Source organism: Lepisosteus oculatus, chromosome 16, assembly GCF_040954835.1.
Source record: "Lepisosteus oculatus isolate fLepOcu1 chromosome 16, fLepOcu1.hap2, whole genome shotgun sequence".
NCBI lineage: Eukaryota > Metazoa > Chordata > Actinopteri > Semionotiformes > Lepisosteidae > Lepisosteus > Lepisosteus oculatus.
The window spans coordinates 8,352,798-8,379,297 of record NC_090711.1 but is presented as its reverse complement, the minus strand read 5'-3'; the positions used below and the strand labels follow the sequence as shown (position 1 = coordinate 8,379,297).

The window sequence follows — 26,500 nt, the reverse complement described above, 5'->3', positions numbered from 1 at the left end:
CAAAAGAATGAATTCCCTCAATCTCCCCAATGCAGCAAGAAGAATAGTGCAAATGCAGCCATTATATCCCTGTATAAAGAGGGCACATTCCCTGGCTCACATTAGTGAATTCAGGGAACTGAGGCTAAAATTTCTTTCTTTTTCATTAGATGATTGATTGAATCATAGAACCCAAGACAGCTGAATTGTTAAATGACTTCTTTTGTCAGTCCCAGAGGCTTTCACAAGGACAATATCAAGTCCCAATAGATCTGAGTACAAGGAAACACAATATGTATAATTAGAGTAAAGACTTGGATGCTATTCTAGTAGAATCTCAGATGATGCATTTATGCTGTTACCGTGCTTTTCATTTTTTTTTTGCATTTTGCCTTTCAGCCTGCTTTGCTACATTGGTGAGAACTACGCCGCACACAGAAAAGGACTCCTGAGAAACAGTATTCAGTTTAGCACAGCTACGGTTATCAGCTGAAGCAAAGCCCCAATGGTCAGACTGAGGTGAAAGCACAGACTAATTTTGCAACCCCAATTGATTTTGCAACAAGAGGTTGTGCCTTCATGAACTGGACTGTCAGACTATTGCAACATTTACTGGCTTAAATCAAATAATTCAGAGATAATGACCCCACACAACAATTAGTATTGAAAATCAGAACCCATGACAGCCTGGGTCAGTCAATTTTCTCGCAGTAACAGTGATCCAATGAGGCTGTCATCATAAAGTCCATGCGCGACCCCAACTGACTTTGCTCATGCATAGCTCTGTAGCTCTGTACTCTGCTATTATAACCCACAAGTTCATTTTATATGCTATAAAGCCAGTTCACCTTTCACATCAGTGCCCACATATTACTATAGACTTCCAACCTTTTTTAGATTGCTTAAGTGTGATGTTATCCAAGGCACATTCCCCAAACAACATTAAAAGGATTTAAATTTGCAAAGAATTCTTTCAGTAAAAAAGGTTCTGGTCTTTTGAGATTTTTTTATATGTTGGTATGTATTATTTATGGACAGGTCTTAAAAATTGATTCGAACAATTTACAAATTAAAGGGATATGATCCTGCACACTACAACACTGCCTGGTATAATACTGCTATAATCACCATCAAGGCCAGACATAATTCGCCTTCTCTAAATATGAAACCCATTTGTAGATGATGTACATGGCATTACCAAAAAGAACAGGAATCCGGTATTTCTTTTAGCACTTCACATAGATCAGAATGAATACCTTGGAGGGGCGAAAGATATATAGCGTTTTTGGCTGCCCAAACCTCACCTCACTTTTGTAAGGATTGAGCCAGGGAATTTGCAGGAAGAGCATGGATTGGACTGTTGGGGAGGAATGAGAGAGAGATAGGTACAGGAAGGTCCTGGGTGCGAGATGAGGATCCAACCTTCTGTTATAAATCCATAAACCATACATAGCATTCTTAGGAGTAGTGTTTTTGGTAAGGAGAGTCTTTGGATGACACTTCGATGGCTCCAGTTAGGCAAGATTCCACCCTTTCTGACTGTTTAAAAGATATAAAAGTCACATCACCGGATTCATGATGTAAAAGGTTTTATTGCGCACCACATTATTAGGTCCATATCGGGTACTACTCTACACGAGTAAATCCAAATATATTTTGCAATCTGAGTTTCGACCACCATGCTTTGTTTAGCTTAACGATTCATCTTGGTTGTCTGTTGTGTCATCTGTATTTGTCTGCTTGTTTTTAACTGCCAGGTTCAGTGTTTATTCATAGATACAGCAGTGATGACCGCAGCCATGGCAGGGTGCCCTAATAAGAGACTGTTGCAGCGTGAACTTAATCAGTTTCTGGGGGTTTCCACACTAATTCATGACAAGAAACACTATACCTTCAGCCAGGATCACAGCCAGAAGGGTTTTGAATGTCTTTAATAGAACACCGGTAGCTGTGGCTCCAAAAGAAATGCATCAAGTAAAGAAACCCAGCCATGTCCATCTAGTTGCTCTTTCAATATGTCTGGCTCAGTCCTAGTCTTACTTGGCCCCATAACAAGTGCATTCTGTGAAGCTGAAATAGGGTGACCATATTTTGGTTTTTAAAACAGAGGCTGGGGTGGGGGTGGGGGGGTAATCGGCACTTGCCCCTAAAGTAATGAATCTTTATTACTTTTTGTAATCAAAAAATCTTTTTAAACTCTCTAGTTTTTGTTAAATTTCTTAGTAAACTTTTAACAGTTGCATGGTTGCAATTTCTCTTCCATAATGGCAAACAAAAAAGTGAAGACATCATAACTTAGGAGAAGTCCTCATTGGTTGCAAAAGAGATCAATTTTAATTAAACATTTTAATTTTAATTGTTTAATTTTAATTAAACATTTTGAAATATAATGAAACAAGTTAAACATTGTAATTTCTCATGGCCATAAAAACAGCTACACACACACAAAGACCCTTTTCAAGCTACACTGCATTTAAGTTCAAAACATCTACCAGTAATGCATGGAATCAACATAAATATGTAGGCCTATGTTTGTTTACACAGTCTGAGTAATCAGCAAAACAAAATCCAAGACAATCCAGACTAAATAAATCCCCGTCAGACTGATATTTTAGGTCTCAAAAAGAGGATATGTCTGGGAAAAAGAGGATGTCTGGTCATCCTAGCTGAAACTGACCTACAGGATTTGACAAGGAGCAAATCAGTAACAATTAGGACTAACATAAGAAGAAAGGTCAACAACAGCAGGTTTCTTGTTGTTGAATCTTCCCATCAGCAAAAAGAGCTTTGATCATTTTAACTTATTTGCCTTGGGTTTGAGCATCCCTGTTGTCCAGACTGTTGTAATTCTATAATATTACTAATACAGCATAGCATACTTCAGATAAAAAATTTATGACAAATTCAAGAAACTACTTTCAGAGTCTTTCCTTTTGGTCTTGTACTTACTGATGAGCCAGTCCAACATGGCTTTTGAAGCCAACTATATTATGTGCTTAATGTCTGAAAGACATGACTTGAAGTTAAATAATTAACAACAGACAAGGTTTTTTCATGTTATTACTGGTGCATTAGTCTAAGAATTACTCATTGCAATGTCTTCTGTAATCACTTCCACCACACAAGGGGATAATTGAAATGATGGCAGTTTTCCCTTATTTATGTTTACTTGAAAAGATTCTGCTAAACTGATGCATATAAAATAGTAAAGTATACAGATTGTTATTTCATTGTTTTCTAGATGGCTACTATCTCAGCCTTTGAAAACCCCCAAATGCTTTACATTTCACCTTGGGGGAAAACAGGCACATTGCTTGATTAGAATATCATGTTTTTAAATGTCATGATTTATCACAAAGCATATTCTTGTTTAATCCATTCTAGTTATATGCCCAAGGTCTATTTTTGTCTTTCTATTTTTTATCCTTTTGGAATATTTTCTACAATTATTGTGCTTTTATTCCAGTTCACTCATGTTGCTGGGAGATGTGTAAGCATAATGAAGAAAGGGGGCACGGGTTTTTCATCTGCTTTGGCTCATTAGAAATAATTTCGCAGCGAGAGAGAAAAGCCAGTGTTACTAATGGCCTAAGACTAATGATGAACTCCCACTTCAGAGGCTTAAACTAGATGACAACTTTTGAGGATCACATTCTTTTGCATTTTTAAATCTATAATATTTTTAATGTGCTTATTTTTTCTCTGTCTCTGTCACACAGAAGCCTCTCTAAGGAAACTCCATTTGTCACCAAATAGTTTACTTTTCCCCATAAACAACTTCTCATCTCCCATTAAAGGGCACACTCCTGCCCTTGACCAAATTGTAATTCATTTGTTTTTTGAAGATTTACTGTTCTATTTAGACATTCCCAGATTCTGAAATACTCACAACCTGTATTATGTTGAATGTCTGCGGTTACAGATTAAAACATACTGCAATAAACCACTATGATCAAAGAACACTCAAATATTGAAAGAATGTTGGTTAGTTAGTACACATTCATGTTTTCAAACATACAGTAAATTGTAACTTTGCTTTGGAAATAGGAAAACGATGTAACAAGAATGTAAAGGTCGCAAAACCTAGTGTAACTTTTGTCCTTCATTATACTTTTAGTAGTTATTAAAAGTTATAAACTAAATTAAGTTATAACATTTAGGTCATACTACAAAAAAAGTTACCTTCATAAATAACTATAGAAAGCTGAATGAGTAATGAAATTTGATTAATGAACAATGAGAAAAACAATGTTTGCTATTATTTGTAAGTGCAATTTATTATTAATAATTAAATGCAATTTTAGTGTGTAAATGTACAGTTTATTATTGTGCACTTTCTAAAACTAAATTAAAGCTATTTTATGCAGGCATACATAAATAAAAAGACAGTATCACCTACAGTATAAGACTCTGCATAGCTTTGCACCTCAGTACCTGTCTGAGGTACTATCACCCTACTCCCCACCTCGCGACCTTCGCTCTTCTGATTCTGGTCTCCTAGCTGTCTCCCAGGCCTGTTTACACTCTATGTATTAGCTCTGGAGCTCTATCCTCAAGGATATCAGAGAGTCACCTTCTCTAAACTCCTTCAAATCCAGACTCAAAACCTGCTTTAGAAGAGCCCTTACCTTACTGATTCTGTTCTTTACCCCTCTGCTCCCACTAACTTTAGTACCACCATCTACTGTCTCCTCTAACTGTGTATTGTAATCATGCATATCTTGCGTATTTTTGTTTCTGTAATTCTGTAAAGCACTTTGAGAAGTCACCTTTAAAGATGCTATATAAAATAGATTATTATTATTATTCAATTATATTCACTTAAAAAAAATACTTTTACAGTGATTATTAGTATATTCAACCAGATATTTGCTATCATTTCTGTCCATTAAGAGAACAAATACTATCCACCACACACTGACCAAGTGTAGTGTAATATTTGGTGTGCCGCTTGTAAACTTTGAGAATTGCCCTGCACCTCCTATTACCCATTTTCCTTTGTGTGAAGAGGATTATTACACATAAAAGCTTTGTTCAGACACTCTCCCATCAGGGAGGGAGAGAAAGCATTTTCAATGAAACATGAAGAGACAGTTCACCTCCAGGACACAGCGTAGCAGTTACATAATCCCTTTGTTAGTCCCTTGTGGCTCCTGTGGCCAGTTTCTTCAAGGTGTGACCTAAAAACACTGTCTCCAAACAACTGCCACCACATTGACTGTCACTGTTCTATTTTAGGGTCTCTCTCTCCCTCTATCTCTTTCTGTCCTTCTCTGTGCCACTGCAGGGGTGAACAACTCAGTCCTATCAGGACACCTTCCTTTTAATACAAGAGGAAATGGTTATATTGGCCAGTAAACTAAATGCTTTAATAAATAAAGAAAGTTAAAGGAAGGCTGTGGTTTTAGATTTGCAGTTCTAAATGTATTTTGTAATATTAATTCCTTTGAAATTACGCTTAGAATAATGCCTCATGCAATTTGACACTGAAGGAATTTTTCATATATATATATACACAGTATATATGTTCTAGATGTGTATAGTAATAGCTAACGACCCAAACACTGTGATCCATTCTTTAGTGTAACTCAATTATCTACAATTTGTAGATGTAAGAAAAGAGGCTGCATATACAGTAGATTCTATCCACAAAAGCATATTTCCAAACTTGATGGAGCAAGAAAGGCACAAAGTTGATGTAAAGAACATTATTTCATGTTCAACATTTGGGGCAGCATGGTGGCTCAGTGGTTAGCATTTCTACTATACCTCACAATGTTGGGGTTCTAGGTTCAATTCCAGACCTGGGGTGCTACAGTATTTGCACAACGTACTGTATGTATGTTTTTCCTTGTGTTCATGTGGGTTTCCTCCCATAAACCAAAGACAGACTGTACTGGTAGGTTAATTGACTTCTGTCCCTAGTGTGACTGTGTGTGCAAACAAAAAAGGAAATCTGCACACAATGTGGGCACTTACACATAAAGGAAAAGGTGCCTAATTAAAAAGCTTTCTAAAGTAAGATAGTAGTTAATCAGGAATTGTTATTGATCTTAGCAACACTGTGACCTTCAGCTCTCCCCCTTGACTAATATTTTCCTTTATAAGATTTCATGGCATTCTGCTTTTTATAACAATGTTATAACAATAACACTTATAACATCAATTTCAATGGACATTTAAAAAAAATAAAAAGACATTTTAAAGGGGCCTTTTTTTAATTTCTAACCTGGGAAGACTGGAAAAGAGGAAATTGTTATTGCACAGTTATTGGCACAGTCTGACCTTTAAAGCTTGCTTAGTTCAACAGTCAGTTTAAATCCTTCTTTATAAATGTGAGGTGAAAACGAAGAATGGGATTTAGACAATACAAAAAAACAGTATGGAGTAAACACAACTGGATATATTTGGAAAGCAGAGAAAGAAAATGCTTTTAAATTAAAACAGCTGAAACAACTGCAATCTGTCAAATTACAGAAGGTCTTATGAATGTGTGAACAAGAAGGCAAGAATTCACACCTGGAATGCAGTTAAACTAATTTCACATGAGATTAAAGCAATGGTAACTCACGAAGTCCAGACTGAGTTTCAGACATAACTTACTGAACCATATCCCCTTCAAAACTACGCTTAGGTTTTCATTTATAGAGAAAATATTGCCACAAAACTAATATAAAAACAGAAAGATTTTTTTTTATTTTGGTAAAAACACAGCAAACTAATGTAGATCCTATCCTGATTTTTTATTGATAAAAAAGGGATGTAAAGCAATCAAGAGAGAAGTCCTAAGGCAGCAAAATATACCTGCCAGGAATGAGACTATCCCAGCAACCCGAATTATGATTTTTTTTTTAATTTCCCTTTTTGCTTAAAATTATTACAGCTCTCATAAAATTTAACAAAGCAGTCCAATTCACATAAAATGCATTAGTAATATATTTTATCACATATATTTATCCATCCCTTCCTGGCTAAAATGCCCTTTGTCCAGTAGAATTTAACTTTATTTAAACAGAAATAGAAAAATTATTCCACTGAATTTTGTAGGCATCTTGGAACATTATAATCTTGATCTTTTTAATGGCCGCAGTTCCTGGAGTCATGAGAAGGAAATTAACTTTAAATAGTCTTGCTCCCAGGAGTCTGCAGTTCTGTGGCTTATGTGTCAAGTCTGTTTCAATCAATACGAGACAACGTGCTTGCTTTGGTTTTGATTATCTTAAAATAAAACAGAGTGAGCATATAAAAACACCCAGCACACATGAAACACAAATTCCTTTTGTTTGCAGTTCATTCTGAGAACCATGGTTCTAACATGGTCCGTGCTTAAACACATGTCACACCAGGAATGCTGGAGAGGGATAAAATAACGGATTTAGCCACATGATCTTGGCAGAAAGCTAGGAGATAGCTGCCAAACTGGTCTATTAGGCCTACTGGGAAGATGACAGATCCAGAAGCTTGAGGAACTCTATCAGCGACAAACACAGTTACAGTATTTGCTCTAATCCATCAATTTGGTTCTATGGTTGTGTGTCTATGCTCGATGAACTGCACTATGAAAACTATAAGCATTAGCCATTCTTTTTTCTCCCCTTTAGGTTCTCCCCCAAGACAGTCATTGGAATATTTGATTTATTGATATCATCTTCAATTACATTACATTTAAAATTGCATTGAGGAAAATACCACATGTGATTTTGCAGTGAAAGATTTTTCACATTCTAAATATTTACATAGTTTTATGACATTGCAATGTTAAATGAAATAAACACACACAGAACTGTCACACGTTTATTGGAAAGCAGTGATAGCTGAGGAAGAAAACCTGTTTTACTGCATAAATGTTTAGTTCTGTACAGAATTCTAAAACTCTGTCCATCTACTGCAGGGTGGTTTCTCTTTGTGGCAAACTTGGCTTGCACTAAAGCATTAGGAAAAGGCGATTTCAGTAATCTCTTAACATAAGCTTCTGCTGTACAAATCAGTGTGAAGGAGTGCTTTCTAAAGCTTGAACTATCAATGCCACAGGATGTTCCACCAAGACTCAACTGGTGAAATGGTGATAAGAACTTCTATTGAAACGGCAGACCACCCAAACACCTGTTCACTGAAGAAAAGCAACATGACTGCCATTTCATCTTCCTCCGTCTGAACCACAGGAAAGTCTCAGAAGTTTTTTTCCAGGATCTGTGTTTTGATCATGCTGTTCTTTGTTGCATGTAAAGCACATAAAACCTTTGGCTTACCTATTTTTTACAATCCCAGCAGTTGATATTATGCATTGAAAATGCAGTTTCATAGCAACAAATAGTCAGCAATGCAGAACACTATGCATAGAATCAATAAGTACATTATAGCACCCTGTTAGACAGTGCTCACTTGTGCCTCCACAGATGTTACATGTTTGGAGCCTATTGGACAGTGTCATACTTTTAATCCCATTTGACCTTCTTAGAATGTCCCACAGCTCACCAGTAGATTACTGTATATTGTACCTCCTGAGAAAAGCTTTGGTATTACATCTGATATAAGACACACTAATACAATAATACAAAACAGCATGTTAAAAAGTAATAAACAGATAACATGCTTGCGGTAATGTTAATATCATGATAATTGCTGTTTCATGATTGTGGGTACATCTCCTGTAAAGAAAATGACATTTTTCTTGATATTTTACAATTGTCCAGTATGCAATAAAATAAGGCATGCGTCATGATGCAAACTTTTAGATTCATGCCCCGTTTTAGAAAGGTTTTTTATTTAGTTTGATCACTACTTCTGTAACACAGTGTAAGATGAAATTGCTACAGGACATCACTCTACTGGATTCACAAGCATACACAGACACAGCACAGCAGGAACTCTTTTGGCACAGTGTGTTTGGTGCTTTTCAGGGCTTGTGTAAATTGGGTGCTGGGAGGCGGAATTAAAATCTGGAGTGTATGCTCATGTACTACAATGCTAATCAAAGTCATGACTAGGATTAATGAGACTGACACCTTTTTATTGCAGAGGTTGCTGTAGAAGTTACAGGAAAAGAGTGTTATGGCTTTCATAGCAACAGATGGTTGCATTGTATAACAATGAAACTCCCTCAGTTAGATATTGGTCTTTTGGTAAAGTAGGTCTGGTGCTTGTCTGGGCTGTGTGGATCAGATCATTCTAAGATAGTCTGAATCTTGAATTTTACTGCCCACAGTACGCTTATGGCATATTTCTAGGTTACTGTAGCTTGTTTGTGGTCCCTGTTATACTCCAAGGTAAACCTTGAAGAAATCAAGAGAAAATGGCAATCTGAGAAACAAACTAGGAGATCCTGGGATCTGTTTGTATGGCAAACATTATTTTAATAATCAGTAATTTTAAGAAGTAAAAAGCTTTAAGGCAAACCCTTTACTTTGCAAAGTAACACATGGAAAAGCCACATCTGTTTTGATGGTATCGGTCCATTATGATTTGACTTTTAACTCATCAGTACAGGACTTGGATTTACCTGTTTTATTAAAACAATTCCTTAAATAAAGCCAAATTTGAAGAACTCATCCTCCCTCTGCGCATAAATTGTTTAGGTCCACTTCACATTTGAACATAATACTTGTTCAGCTGTTTGTTTGTACCATTAGAAATTGCAAAAACAAAAGGAGATTCATGTTTTTAGGAATGGTTGGACAGCTGCTCATGGCTTACATTCTCAGCTGCTGAACTTGAATCTTATTGAGCTGATACATTATACACCAGTATTGTGGCACTGTGAAAGAGCAAAAAATGGCTGAAATTTCACCTACACCTACCTACTGCATAAAATATACTGAGGAACATGACAACAAAATAGTGAAAACAGTGATGTTCTAAACTAAAATATAGCTTTGTCAATAGAAAAAGTGATTAACAAGTTTAGAAACTCCAAAATTTAGAAAAAGGATATTGTAACAGGGCAGTTTTTTTTACAAAAGAAGCTTAGAAATTAATAAGCTTACATTCTCAATTTATCCTCCAGATATATGATAAGATCACACACAGATTATGTTAAAAAACAAAAAAATGGAAAACATTTGCTGGTAATGTTTCAAAACACTTAGGAGGGCAACTAGAAATGGCTGTCTGTTTATTGCCAATGAATACAGCTGCAGGCCAGCTCCACAAGGAGTCTTTGGCTCATGTTGTCACTTCACCAGCTATTGTTCGGCTTTTCTGATGACGATGCTCCTCATTTAGCTGCGTGCTGCAGGTGTCTGCGTTTGTTGGAAGGATTCTTCATACAATATCTTCCCACCTCATCTCAGCTAATTTGTACTGTATATCAATATGCACTACAACTTTGTATAGCAGTCTATGTGAGCTCTTAATAAACAAAGACACTTGAATACCTGAACATTTCTGGGGGGTAGCTGGGTGGGAGAGGGACGACATGAGTGGGTCTTTTTTTTGTCACCAAGCAAACATCAACAATTCACTGATAGATACTGTAAGAGGTGTAAAGAGCAATTTACAATTTATGCAGCCTTTAAAAAATTAAAAATTGATGCTTTGCTAGTTGACTGTGGGTAAAAAGAGAGACCACTGTTTTAATCTTTCTGTCTTTCTCTTCATTCTTTTGTTCGTAAAGACTGTTGCAAGTGGCAGAACTGAACTCATTTTTCCATGAGAAATTTCCACTTAAAACCTTGAACAGATATTAAGGATGCATCATAATACCATCTGAAAAATCTGGAGGTCTGCAGTAAAGTTAATGTGTGAAGAGCCTTTGTTAATGTTACCTTTTCCTGAAGCTATGATGTGTCCTATATGGGTGCTGTGTCCACCTTAATTCACTTGCATGACATGAGGCATGGAGCCCAACATAACGGCCAGTTACATCAAAAGTAGAGATCTCCTGTTGACACGAGGTAGCGCCATCTCTGAGATGTCATTCAGTATTCCACAGGATGACAGAACACCCCATTACCATGCGTATTGGCTTCACAGGTCATTAAACAAGGTAAGTACTGTAGCAACGTGTCGCACAGCAGTGCACAGTGAGTAATGGTGTCACAGTCTCTTACGTCTAAAGTTTCTTTACTGTTGAGAGATGTTCAAAAAACATGAGCACCTCTGTTTTACTTGTAGAGTATTTTGAAATGTGATTCCATTAAAATGCAACTAGTTAGAACTTGCCTGCTGTAAACTGAATGGGCCATCATTTTTCTCATTTGCAAAAGTTGCTTTGAAATATGTTCTTGTTATCATGAATCACATCATTACAACATTTGAATGTATTTTTTTTAGATAAATGAAAAAGTTCATTTGAGAAATTTGCAGCCTACAAAAATGCTTTCTCTGCAGACATTTACTCTGTTAACAATGGCATTTGTTAACAATTATGATTTTACCTTTGACTGAAGTTCCGATATTCCAGTCATATTTAACATGTCATTGTTGAGGACAAAATATCCTTTCTGTTTTGTGCATATACAATTAATACAGTACTGCAGTACATAGCATACATTACCCTACAGACTCCAGAGACAAAAGGGTAAACTAAGGATTCAGACAAGACAGAATGATCATAAATCCTTAATGCAGTAGTCCTGAATATACAGTATGTACAGTAAACCACCTCTTTGTATTTGTATTTAGAGCGGAAAAAGTGGATTATATTTGTTTCCCACTAAACTTCTATAAAATCTACAGATTTTCTTCAGTCTCGGATTTCATGTGACCCCAACAGATGAAAGCTACCACATGGGAACTGCAAAAATGGGAGAGCAGCCAGTTCTTTAAATACCCTTCTTACTTGATAGCAAACGGAAACGTTTTTTTTTCTTTTTTTGTTTCCTTTTCCACAAGATTCTTTACTGGTTGTTCCCCAGGGATGGCAAAGAAAAAAAATGCACTTCTGCACAATTTAAACCAAAGGCAAAAGCTGAAAAGGGCTTGTAAAAAGCGAATAAAGCTGATTGTTTGGTACTGTAAAAGGGTATTGCTAAGCCAATAAGAATTTCTGTTCTGAACAATATTTTTATAAACTTACCGATAGGACTGAATTAGTTTCTGAAGTTTCTAAAGACAACCCCATGGATTATTTTATGATAGTCTCTGAATTTAAATCGCTGTTCTCTATCATTACTATACAAAATTATATTTTAAAAGGATTTATGTTATTGCGTTTTTCTTTCCAGAACTGAAATGTAACTTGGTACATTTTGTCTCTTACTGTTTTTCCTGTTGTGCCATACGTCATTTTCTTAGTTTTCTTAATTTTCAAGGTTTTGTTCTTATTGTCTTCTGTGTTATTGTAGGAATTTGCCAATTGGAAATTACAATTTTTTAAACTTTTATGTATTTTTGTACAGGAGTGGAGCTGAAAGACACACTTAATAAGCTCTATTCTAAATCAAACATGCAGTGCATAACTCGCTGCTTGTGTAACGTGACAGTGAACAGTTGTTGACTCATCACGGAACTGATGGTGTGCTAATCTTTGGCCAAATGCTTCAAAGAAGCAAACCTGAGTCCTTCACAGATTAGCAACATCTCAATATGCTTTATAAAGTCAGACTTCCTGACAATTACATTTATTTTAGTCATTTGTGATGGGATTCTGTTAAAATTCAGTGTTTGGCTGTTCGCCAGTGTCACTGGAATTACCTACAGAGAAATGGTGCAGTAGTCAAACACTGTACAGTACATAATCACAAAGCTCTGGTAAAAATAATGAAGACAAAAATAAGAAATCAAAGCTACACTCATTTTCTTTGTAGGCATTTCTACACACTGTTGAGAGCTATTGCAATTTTGATAATTGTGTTAAAATCAATATGAGTATTGATCAGACATTTGAAGATTGTCCTTTGAGCTATTCCAAAAACAGAAGTAAAATGAAAAAAATATTAATGCTACCGATAACAATAAATAATAAAGAATAAATATTGTGTACATTTAGGTGTACCCAGTATAGAGTAGCAAAAAGAAACATATGTATGTATTTATAAAATCCTTTAAAACTGAATTATTTATTATTTTCCAATAAATGTTTTTTTTAAGTTCCATGAGGCTTAATTAAAGAAGAGAGCTCGGTGATTTTCTTTTCACACTTACTCTGACGAGCATCTGGGGGAACGGCCCTCTGGAATTTTCTGGCACATTGATTGGCGGGATGACCCAATCGCGTTTCCGTCGTCTCAACCCATTTGAGCTCAGCTGTTGTTTCCAAGGAAACAGGGTTACGCTCAGCTGAGGATCTGACTCTGGGGGTGTATTCTCTTTCCCTATTAGCTGTGAAGAAAGCGAGAAAGTAAAACAAACATTAGGCAATTCCTCATCCAAAGGCTTCCACTTTCAAAGCACATAATGGGAAAGAATTTCCTACTCTTATGAGGAAATGCTAAAATGACTAGACAAAGCTCAATAAAAAACAATATAAGAACTCTAAATGGGTGTGGCAGACATGCTGTAGTAAGAACAGTAGTTTCAGCTGACCGGCCACTAGAGGCAGCTGAAGCATATATTGTTTGTATATAGGTTTGCATGAGGTGTATTGTCTGTTTAATTAGGTAATTAGTGAAGGTCTGAGAGCCACATTTTCACACGGGGTTAATTTAGACTAGTTGATATTTAAAGGGACTCAGGAAGGTAGCTGGGGCTGGAATGATTCACAAGTGTATGTTGAAGGGAAGTTAGCTGAGTAATGTCTCCTAGTACAATATTGAGAATGATTTTTTTTTTTTTGGTAGCTTTCAATGTACAGTGATTTATAAGCCTGCCAGAAAGCTTTAATTAATGGAAGACCACACACAAGATACAGACCTAAATATGTGGTCATAATGCCTGTTTTGAGTTTGTCCTGATGACTTTCTAACTCCGATAAGACATCAAAAATCGTGGTATGCCAGCATACTGTATGATTCACTCAGAGAAGTTCAAAAGACAAAAAATAATTTGCATGCTTAGAAATACATGGTGCATTGATACAAAATTACATGTGTATTACATGCACATTCTCTCTTCTTCTGCACCATATAGCCTGATGGATAATATTGTGATGGTCAGGGATTGCCGTCTCACAAAAGAAAATTGTTTAATACACTCAACAAAATCTCAAAGAACAATACTGTTATGTCACAATTCTGTGACATAATGTGTGCAGAAACAATAGAGAAGGCAAAGCAATGCTGAGGGTTAAAAAAATAGAGTCCAAGTATTGACAAGAAATGATACAAGCAATACATTGTATTGAAAAAATATAATGGAAAAAAAAATGTATTCAGAGCAGAAAGCATTTTGCTGGACAATAAAACAGGAGATATCCAGATACAGAAAGCTGGCACTGCAAGTGTTAAGCATGGAAGAAGGATGAAATTCAATATTATCGCACTCCAGGACAAATGCTGAACATTCAGCTCAAAACACATTCTCCAATTTTTAAAATCCTTTTCTGCTAGCTGATCTCGGCAAGCAGTCTCAATAATAATTCAATACATCTTGGGGAATTTCATAGTCTGTTAGAGGCTATGCAATTTAGAATAGGTTAAATACTTTGCAGGATCTGGGATGAAGATGATTTAGATCTAACATCTTCTCCCAGAGGGCTGCTGAATCATTTGTTTTCATGTTTTCTTTTGTCAAAAGGCAGAAAATGAATACGAATTATGTTGAGCTAAATAGGTGAACTGGAGATGGAATCCCAATATGATAATCTGTCAGAGAGCTATATAAAGGAAATCAGCTCATTAATTCTCAGTGTTATGCAAGAGGAGCCAATCACCATATATTTACATATAAAGAAGGCCTGTCTTAATACCCTTTCCATTTTTTTAAACTTTTTTCTACACTTCCTTGCAGCTAGTTAAGGAAACGCAGACCAGTAAAAATCAGGGAACAAGAAAACTTAAGGCAAACAAATTATCATTATATATGAAAACTGGCCTTCTCCATGGTAATCCATGCTAAATCATGCTTTGATTTTTCTAGGCTTGATTACTGTAATGTAGTGCTTGCTGGCGTAACCACATATGTTCTTAACAAGTTGCAGCATGCCCAGAGTCAGCTGGTATTGGATATAAAATGGAAGTTCTTAACTAAAGTTTGGGAAGGATAACAACAAACAAAGCCAGTTTCTTCCAGCTGTTTTAAACCATAATCATTACTAAATATCTCTACATATACAGTATTTCTCACACAAGTGCCTCTTTTTGCATTTTTGTTGCATGCCTCTCCTTCATCACATTTCCACCTTTTGCACCTACCCCTTGATTAAACTGTCTTTCTAAATGGGGCTGTGAGCTTCCTTGTCCTGTGGCCAGTAGGCTGCCCCTTAACCACACAGGTTAAGCCAAAACTTTAAAAAACTCAATAAATATTCACAAACATTTAATACTTGGATGCTGTTACTCCTCGTGAACTAAAACTAAAATGCATGAGCATAGACAGTATCTCCTGTTTTAGCTTCCTGGAACTGACTCCCTGTGGATTTCAGAATAAAAGTTACAGTACTGCTGCTTGTTTTTAAGGGATTGAGAGGTTTTGCTCCTGACTACAGTACATTAGTGAACTGCAAACCTGTCTTTTGTGCTTTTTAGACTCTGGCATGCTTTCAGTTCCCAACAGTTCAGACTGTTGAATAATCCCCTAGTACAAATCAGATCTAACAACTAAATCAGCATTTTTAAATGGTTTTATTTATTTTTTAATTAAAACTCTCTTTTATATACTGAGTTTTAATTCAGTTTCATTTCCTGTTTTAATTTGTGTGTGCTTGTATGTATTGTTTTTGCTCTTGTCTTACTCTAAAGTACCTTGGAATAGTATACCATGGAATGCCATACAGTATATCAAATAAAATTATTACTACTGGCAACAATGACAGCACACTATGCATACTAGATTCTAGGTAACAACATTCCATGCTTTGAATGACTTGTAGCTTGTTGGGTTGGAAGGCTTTGCCAAATGTTTCCTCATTTTATTCCACAGGTTTTCAGTTTTTTTCAAGGTTATGTGCTGGAAAACAAGCTAGCAGATTGAGCTGAGATACTAAACCCATTTGAGATCATGTTCACCTATCATGGTCTCATGCTGTCATCCATAAAGAGGAAGTTCAGATGATAGTATCCATGAAGTGGATTGATCACAAGATTGATGATGTTATCAAGATAGTACTGGCCCATGACCATACCCTACACAATAATAAGCTCTGGTTTAAGGTCACTAGACACTCTTTTCTTCATGAATATATAGCCACTAACATGTCTATCTTTCTCTAGGAGTTTGATATGAGTTTACATTTCATAAAAACTCCTCCAGGCCAAGTTTTGGCCATCTCGAATTGGCTTTCATTCTTGAACAAATCTTCCAAATCAATTACAACAAACACAGTGAAATATATACAGTACTACAGTCTTATCTATGCCGGTTATTCTGTACCTGCTTGCTCTAAAAATGAGTGGTTGCTCTTTGAGTACTATTTTGAGAACTACCTGGCAGCCCCCTCTACACCCAACTTGGAGAAAACAACACACACAGATGTGGTTCTCTGACACACCTATATCCAAAAGGATACCTGCTATGCTTGATTTCTGTATTGCACAAAGTCCATATGCTCTTCCTTCGGTTACTGTAGAATGTCAAACAAACTATGTACAAGCTAACATATTGATGAAAGCATGCTGTAGATTGTCAACATGTGGGACTCAACAGATGCAAGCATAACCGGATAAAACGTATACTGAAATATTTTGTTTTATGCAGGGAGGGGGTGTTCTTTAGGTCTGACCATAGGGGTTGATTGCTCCAGTTCATACACCGTATCTGTTAATTCAACCAAATAGGAGAGGCAGGGGAACAGATGTGCTCCCTGTTAAAATTACTTATGCTCTAGCTGCTCTCCTAGGGAAATATTGCCTATAACTACCTGTACCATGGTCTCTGTGGATTTGTGGAAATGGTATACTGGCCTTTCTTTGATGGGTGGCAAGTTGCATTAATAAGAAGTCCAAATGGATCAGGATTGTTGCCAGTCTGCACCAAAGTGGGGTTTAAACATCCTCTGGCACTGAACACCAATGAAATCACAGAATTTCTCTTCAAATACCTGAAACATTAACCTATTCTGGTATTATTAAGTATATTTTTTATCAAATAAAAAACATATTATAACTATAATATCTGGTTTATGCCTTCATTTTTTAAATGAAAGCTGTGCTCTACCTGATACAATTCTACCAAAAAATATTCTCTAAAGGATTCTTCATTTGCACATTTCTGACATCTGTTGTTGTTGATTTGAACAGGGAGTCAAACTAAGCATTCAAAAGACTAAGAGCCATGCACTTGTGTCTGCTTATCTAGATATGAGCAATCCTCAGCAGTTAGTAGCTGTTAAGCTGTGAGCTTCTGAAAGTGGTTATAAAATCTTTGTTTTCTAAATCTTCCTTCTTCTACAAATATTGTAAATATTTTAATGACATTTCACTTTCCTCTGCTATGGTGTGTTTCAGCATTATTTTATTGTAGGAACAGGAAAATCTTCATTAAAGAAAATAAAATTAAATGTTCCTAATACTTGACATTACTGATAGTGTTGATGCTTAACAGCTCTTCGTTCCCAGACGAGACTTTTCTTAAAACCTAAATCATCCCTGTGTAATTTCATGGCAAACTATACCCTGGTGTCCCAATCAGAGATTTACTGCAAATTATGTCTTATTCATCAGGAATATAAAATAAGACATAATTATATGATAGTTCAGGTGGGTAGCTGAGTCATTATGCATAGGCTGCAAAGGAACAAGTAATAGGTAACAGGTTTATCCTATGCTGAAAAGAGAAGAAAAAACACAACGTTTCGAATGTGGAGCTTTCTTCTCTTTTCAGCATGACATAAACCTTGTCACGCACTCTACAGCTAGAGGGCGCTCCTACTCTGTCCTGTTCCTAGTTTCCCTGTGCTTTGTTTGTCCTTCTAGTTCGTCTTTGTTTGGGTCTATATATTTCCAGGTCACCCTTTCCTCCTTGCTCAGCATTGAGGGTTCGGATGTCTTGAAACCTGCCTAGTATCAGGTCATCTTCTCCGCAGCCTGAGAGCATAGGTTTCTACCTGACATCATTTGACGTCCTGAGCCCGGTCTAACCCCCGTTTTGTTGCTATGTATAGGGTCTTTTTTGCTCCCCTGACCATTCCATGGCATGCCCTTTCCGACATCCATGAAAGAATGCTGAGCCATACTTTGACCCTCCGAATGGCGCTTTTTGTTTTCCCACATTGCTTTGGGCCTTTTTATTTCCAGTTCTCCTATTCTAATCATGAGTTGCCACTCCCAACATCGGTGCCTGTGAGTGGATAATTCAGCAGTATGCCTTCCCGACATCCGCGTACAAATACCTGGCTTTCCTCAGGTTGTCACTCCTGGCATCCAGGACAGCATGTTGAGCTTTTTTTTTCTCCTATTCTTGTTATGGGATGCCACTTCTGACTTCCGTGTCTGTGAGCGGGTCATTCAGCGGTATGCCTTCCCGACATCCGCATACAAATACCTGGTTTTCCACGGGAAGTCACTCCCGGCATCTGTGACAGAATGTTGAACTTTTTTTTTGCCCCGTGCGCAGTGTTTTTCTATTTTTTGCACCTGGGTTTGTTTATACTTTTTACTCTTGGTGTTTGGTTTTCTAATTTCCTGGTTTCTGTGCTTCCTGGTCTACCTGACCCCTGTTTCCCTGGACTCTTGGTTCCTTTCTGTTTTGAGTCTTTCTCTTATGGTTTATTGCGCTGGTCTCTGAGGTTTATTTTTGTTGCGCATGCTTTTTTACGTGTTTTGTCTGTTTTATTGTGACGCTCCCCCGAGCCCTGCCTAGTCCCCCCTTCCTCTACTCAATTAAGGTTTTTACCCTGGAGGAGGGGGTGGACTCCCCCGTGGACTCCCAGAGGTTTCCTTTCAGTTAATTGAGGTTTTTCCTCCCCCCAGTGCTGTGCAGCTCATTTGTTTCTTGGGCGTCGGGTGCTGCCCGTAAAGGGGGGGAAACTGTCATGCCTTTACAGCTAGAGGGTGCTGTCCTGTTCCTAGTTTCCCTGTGCTTTGCTTGTCCTTCCGGTTTGTCTTTGATGGGTCTATATATTTCTGGGTCACCCTTTCCTCCTCACTTTGGGGGTTCAGATGTCTTGAGACCCGTCTAGCACCATGTCTTCTCCTCCGCAGCCTGGGGGCATAGGTTTCTACCTGACATCGTCTGACCTCCTGAGCCGGGGCTAACCCACTTTTTTGCCGCTACGCATAGGGTGTTTTTTGCTCTCCTGGCCTTTCCACGGCATGTCCTTTCCGAGATCCATGACAAACCTATTACTTGTTCCATCATTATATGGTGTTATGCAAATGTTTTTTCATGACTATTTAAAATTATAAAACAGGTTTTATGTCTGCCACAGTGAGGCAAGCTAGCTGTGACATGGCAGTTAGGTATTTCACCATTATCCCATCTCTCTACGCTGTTTGCCACAGAAACCATTCACTTAGAGACTTGAAGCACCTGGAGATGATTTCCAACCATATGCTTTCCAGGTAAAATCACGGTAATTATGGATAAAGAGCAGGAATAACATATTAAAAATAGAAATATGACTAAAATTAAAAAGGTAAACCAGAAAAACAGTAGCTATATGTACCCTGAAAACGGCAACATAAAGTCCACCAATTTTCTCAATGTATTACTCCCTCCCAACAGCCCCCACCCCTTCATAGTCAGATCAGGAATCAGTGACTGTGAAATAATACCACCCTTCAGCTCTTACTACACTCCACAGCAACCAGTCAAGCCAGCTGGCTCCATTCCCCTCCCAGCAAAGCAGTCTTTGATATTAGTCAGCCTTTAGCTACATAGACATCTGGAAGTTATTATTCAACAGAGCATAGCGTAAAACCCATCTCCATAATAAAATAACATATTGTGTTTAGTTCCATTTGCTGTAGAATCCCCTTACTATGTAAATCATATTAATTTCTGGTAAGAGACACTTTCTACCAATAAAACATCCTTCCCACTTCTTATCTCCTGTCCTTCGCTTTATATACATACTTCGATGAACACGAGTTGTCTCTGTTTCATGTACCTTAACTGCTGATTTGGAACAGTCCGTCCAAACTCTGACATATGAAAGGACAAAATCCTGTTTGGAAAGCAGCATGACATAGCTTTATAACACTTGAATGATTTTTAAATTGTTTTAACAGTTTTTAGAGTTTCTCTTTCCTGTAGAAAATATAGAAGAAATGCAGCTCACAAAATGAGGTATTTCTTTGTAACTGCAGAAGAAAGAAAGCAAGGATTGCACCTGCTTGTATGCTGATTTTACCTGAGCAAGACATTCAGCAAGATGAATGATGGTGCCAAAGAGGTGTGCTGAGCTCGCAGTCTTAAAAATAAAAAGAACTCTTTCCACACAGGAAGATGAGTTACTGTACAGAACAAGCCTTCCTACTGAAAATCAACATTCCCAGCTGGGGCTTTTGCATGTGGGAGCCTGACTTTACTCAGGAGAATAACTCTTCTCTCTGCAGCCTTTCAATCAACATATTTCTTTCAGAACGATACAATAAATTACAATTCAATAACAAAAGCAAATTCATTTTGTAGAAGCTCAGTTTATTTATCCTTTTGGTTTTAAGCCAGTGTAAAAGGCCATCTATAATTCACATTTTTACTGGAAATAATAAAATATAATAAAACCTGTTTTCATCTAAAAATAGAATAAACATGTTATGTGTTTCTCAGATTATTTTCCCTTTTTATTATTCCAGTTTAATTTTTGGGGGGGAACAAAAGTTACTGTATGAGTATGGCCTAAAAGGTTTGGGCTCAAACTGTATCATATCACAAACTGTAAACAATTTTTATGGCATTAAAATAATTTAGGAATTAAAAGAATCCTGGAGTGCCTTGCAAAAGTAGACAGACCCTTCCAATGTCTCCTTTTGTGACAAAAAATGATGTATAATTTTTTAATTAAAAAACTGAAATATGAAATAAGAATTCAGCCCCATTAAATGGTGTTTATTTAACAGAAGTTTGGAAGTTGGTCAAATTGTAATCTTTCAGTCTTGTCGGAGACCAACATTTTTTTGCACCCAGCATTATCATAGCATTACGTTTATCTCATTCACCCCATAAAAATCACTTCATATACAAAAAACAAGCAGCTCTGCTGTGCCCTTTTCTTTAAAGTTTCCTGACATCATCAACTCTCCAAACAAGTGTGCCTACTTAATCTCACTTTTCCTTCCCCTTTTCTCTTCTAATCTTGACTGCTTCACTGTTGTTCTCCTTGCACTTATTCTCTAGTCAAGCATCCAGCCCTCCATACTTATGGCCTCAGTCCATATTTGTTGTTTTGTCTCTCTCCTTCTACCAGTCCTTCTTTTCGCTGTCCCATTGGGAGCCTTCTTGGTTGCTAACTCCCTCTCCGTCCCGTAGTTGTGAATGCACAGCGTCAGTGTGTGCTGGATCCAGGTCTGCTTTTTCTCAGCCTTCGCTGTACCTGATACCCGCACCCCAGTTGCAGCCCTGGTTATAATGGATTGGGCTTCCCCCTGCTGTTTACTCCCCCCACTCCCCAGTTGTTGTACAACTGGTGTGGTGTCAGCCCTTGACTCTTTCCCCTCTAAAAACTTCCTCCCACAACCTTGGCTAATCTTTACTCTTCTTTTCTACTTGAAATATGTTCTCATCTAGTTCTACCAAACATCAAGAAGTGATAGTTCACTACCCATTCCTTCCTACTTCCACATCAGGCTACTTTTCCTAGTCACTTCCACTGCCCACTACAGAATTCCAAGCTCAAGCTAGTGTCACTGTTAATTCTAGTGTTGCAACCTGTTCGCTGACTTGTGTTCCTTCACCTGCACCTCATGCTCTTTTCATTCACTTCCTTCTGCATCAGTGTTCCTCCAAACATTACATTTCTGAATCTACTCTGCAACATGCTGACAACAAGCACACATATTTCTCATCTGTGCCATTCTACACATACATTCTCTTCATTTCCTGCAAAACGTTTCACTCAAACCAATTTGTTCTTAGCCCAGGTTTCAGAATACGTGTTAATATTTTAGGGATATTTTGGAGTCAGGGGGTGTGGGGGTTGTAGCAGGGCTGATCTTCAGTTAGCGTTGTCATTTCCTCAGCCAGGCAAATTAACTGCAGCGAATTAGGTATTGTATGCTATCACTCAATACCCTTTTTCTTCCATCTCAGCTTTGTAGCTCTTTGAAAGTTTTTGTTGGCTGCACAGCGACATCCCTCATTAGTTTCCTCCTTGCCCAGCTGCTGAGTTAGAAGGGATGGCCTGATCTAGGCAATATCTGGTAGTACTATGTATCTTCCATTTCTTCATGATTGAGTAGACTTTGCTCACGGTGCTATTCAGAGACTTCAATATTTTCTGTACTCTTCACCTGATCTGTGCTTTTTATCCTGACTATTTCTGACATGCTTTGAAACCTCCTTAGTGTACATGGTTAAGCATTTTCTCTACTTTCACTACCTGATCAAGAAACCTAATAAAGACAAGTGTTTTTATTCTCAAATCATGTAAAGTACTATTATTGAACACAGATAGATGTCACTACACTAATTATATGGTTCATTAAGGTAATTTTATGCACTTAAATTAATTTAGGTTTGCCACAGCAAAGGTTTTGAATACTTATGCACTCATTTTTCAATTTTTTCATATTTTCTATTTTTACTTTCTTTTTGTTTTGTTCTGAATGCAGTAAATTTTTAGTATAACAATTATTAATTGCTACTTCAAATCAGCAATGGCGGCAACAAAATGTGTAACCTGTGCAAGGATCTGAATACTTTTGCAAGGTATTGCATAGAAAATCCTAAGTAACATAACACAGCTAAATATTACAATGCCACACTTTAAAGAATTGTATAGTAATAACGTTATACAGCCTAACGTAAAACATCTTGAGCATTACATCTGTTATTTTGTTACATTTCAGACAGATCAAATCCAACCTCAGTGTACTTCTTTAGCATGTTACAGAAAAATAAGACAATGCAACACTACAGTATGTCAAAGACAACACTTGCTTGGTTCAGGAAACAATTTCCTGCTGAGAGTACCTGCTGGGATAATGAAATCGACCTGGCGGGTGAGACTGGAGTTATTCATTGCTACTGGCAGCCCATTGTTGTAATTAAGGCGAAAATCTTAAAGAAAAGGCATGAACAAAGGATTTAACACACCCCCACTGTGCTTTTCCCATGTGAGACACGAACAACTCCTTAATTGTCAAAAGTTTTAGTTTACAACATTAGAAAGTCAGAATTCATTTTGGAACCCACAACACATGTTTTTGTATCAATAAATGAATGCAGAACCCACAAAAGCCATAAAGAAGAAGTCATAAAACAAAATTAATCAAATTTAATAGGTACTCTTTTCAATGTAGATAAAAGTTGCTGGTAGTGTAAAACACTATAGGTCGAGATACTGTACAGTATATTAGAGGATGTCTATTTAAGGGTTAATACCCAGTATGCCACTAATAAAGATGAAAATGTGAAATTGGTAATTTGGGACCAACTGGATGCTTGAGAGAGAAGGTTCGGTAGAAAAAGCTGCCAGTGTGCGCTGCAGACTTAATTAGATGACTCTCATGGCTCTGTGCAGAAGAAGATGGGGTGCTAGCAATCTGCATGTTGAGGACAATAAAATGTCTACTGCCCTTTCTCAGAATATAACAAAAAGTGAAGTTGGAATCTTCCAAGGCCAAAGCTTTGTGCTTTAGTTGCAAAACATCAATGATAATGTCCTTAAAAGGTAAACTGCTGGTTAAAAAGGAAATAAATTAGGTAAAATAAGTTGCCCACTTCATTTTCCACTTTAAAATCAAATATATAAAGCACTAGTGCATGATAAAAACGTCATTGCCAGTGCAATGCAAATCAAAGCAGCGTGAAATCAATTCAGGGTATTTTTAGATTCCCACCTGTGCTGCATGATAGCTTAAGTAAATAAATTATAGCACTTTCTGTAACGGCGATGTAACTCCCACTTTATCAAGTTTAGACACAAACCATTTTAAGGAAAAAAAAATTTTTACAGACACCCTGACTTTGTAATATCAGTGAATAACTGGGAAAATCATCCATCCATTATCAGAAACAGTTTATTCCTAGTAAAGGTCATGTCAACCCCAACCCATCTCAGAACGCATGGGATACATGGCAAAATCAGTCCATCATAGGGTGCACACACACAAGCCAAAAGGACCCCATAAGCCCTGAGGTTGCATTAATGGTGATGTAGGGGGTGTTAGCATAATGAATGCCTTTCAAATGATGAACAAATTTCTGGATTAGGACAAACTGAACACAATAAATCTCTTAGGAAACCATATCATGGGAAGCATTACTTTTCTTAATTTTGTCGAAAACTCTTAAATGAATAATGTTTTCTGGAAAACATTTACTGTATTTCTGTTGTCATTTTGAAATGTCAAAAGAATTATCATTGTGTATTGCTGGAAAACTAGAGCAGCACTTGGCATCAAAAAGAGTCATTGATAAAGCTCGGTGCTTTCCTGACAAATCAGGGTTAGACAAAATAGATTTTCAAAATGGTGTATTCCACAAGATAGGAAAATATGTTAGAAGGTTAATCTACCACCTCCAAGGAGCAAGTGCTCCACTGGAAAAGAGGTAGGAGCTCTCTGGTGGATACAGCAACTGCAGCTGATGGTTCAGGCTGGAGGAATGCTGTTAAGGTTAAGGAAAAGGAAAAACTGCATCAGACAGTTGGTTACAGATCATAGTAGGGAGGGCCAGTGTTGGTCCTGGGTTGGCTTGGTTTCACAGTCAGCTACAAGATTCCCTGTAGTTCAGGTGGTTAATGTGAATAGGTAGTCCTACACCACACTTAAGGAGTATATAACACTTTCGATGGTAGCAGTGGAACACCACCACGATAAAAGGTAATAGTAATGTTTTCAGTCAAATCCAGTGTGTTTGGTAACTGTAAACTGGTATGTCTTGAAATCAGAAATAATAGCAGGTGTTGACAAAGCACAAAAGTTATAGATAGATATATACTCTATTGATCCTGTGAGAGAAATTGCTGATAACTAAAATTGCAGTTTTATGTATCCCAAAACTAGGCAATACCTCTGGACATGGAGATATTAGGGATGTCTTAACTACAGTACCTGTGCAAATTCAACATTGTACATACTGTATAATATGTGGCTGTAGTGCCCAGGCACCCACACTCCATGGTAGAGATTTACCATATTTTTTCAATTTTAAAAGTTACAAAAATTCTCTTGGGAGAAGGAGTCATTTGGAAGGAGATCAGGGTATTGTACCCTCTAACTGACAAACTGTTTGGATCACTTAGCAATTGACAAGAAGAAAAGGCTTGTGAGGGGCTAATTAGGCCTGTATACTATGGAATAAAGAAGTGCCTACCCATGTGGAGGACCACAGTAACTTACCAGGATTGAAGGAGTCTTTGCTCTAACAAGGGAGGAAATTACTCAGAATTCCCTGAGAGAACAAGAACTGGGAAGACTCGCTGAGGTGTATCGGACATAATATGATAACACCAGTACTAAAGCTGCACAGGACCAGGAGGTTTTGCAAAGATTTTATCAAACTAAAGTTTCCAAAATTGATGTGTGGACTATGACCCGAGTTAAAGACAAATACCTAACTACTGTGGGTTTGATTTAATATAATGACAAATTCCTTTCACAGATCAGTCAAAGGAGAAAACAGTGTTTAGAACTCCCACAAGGCTCTATCATTATACAATACTCCCTTCTGGTTTGCACACAGCACCTGCTATATTCCCCAGATGTACTGTACTGTACGGATAAAATTATTTCTTGCACTTGAGCTTGCTTAAATGAGATAATAATTTTCAGTGAGATTTGGGAGACACAGTGTTACACATTAAACACTGGGATGCCAGGTTGTTGATTAACCCAGAGAAGAGTTGCATAGCATACCTGCAAACGAATTACAGTATCTGGGATAAGTGAGTGGTAGGAGTTAAAACTCACTAAGATAGCAGGTATTAAAAACTGAGCTCATCTAAAAACACGTTAAAAACAGAGAAGAGCATTTTAATAAATACATTCCACCTAAATAGATCTGGCTATTTAATCCCAAATAATACTCCAATATTGATACCATAATTTTATAAAACACTAATTGCGGTGCTGAAATATTATTGCAGACACAGTTCTAAACAGTCGTGGAAAGGTGTGTTGAAAGCTCTAAGCTTTTTCAATTTTCTTTTTTGCATTTCATGTCTGCCCTAAAGTAAATTACATTCTTGACTCATTTTATTAGTGTAATCTTTCGGAACAATGCGTCTTTGGGTATCCAAATACTGACATTCATGGTTTTATTTTAAAACCTGATTCAATAGAAATTATTTATGCAGCCCAATTTCATTTATGAGTTAGCACACATTCAAAGTTAATGTATATATTTTAGTGTTTGTGCACAAGCCAATTTATTTCTCTTGTGG

At 37.1% G+C, this 26,500-nt stretch overlaps 1 protein-coding gene across 1 annotated transcript in view; it reads right to left on the bottom strand.

The window, feature by feature from the left end:
* cdh4 (cadherin 4, type 1, R-cadherin (retinal)) overlaps window positions 1-26,500 on the bottom strand; it is a 387,156-nt gene that overhangs the window by 92,122 nt on the left and 268,534 nt on the right. Inside the window, exon 5 of the mRNA XM_015364922.2 lies at window positions 13,063-13,239. Within this exon, the coding sequence (XP_015220408.1) occupies window positions 13,063-13,239 (177 nt within the window). The remainder of the gene's footprint in view (window positions 1-13,062; window positions 13,240-26,500) is intronic.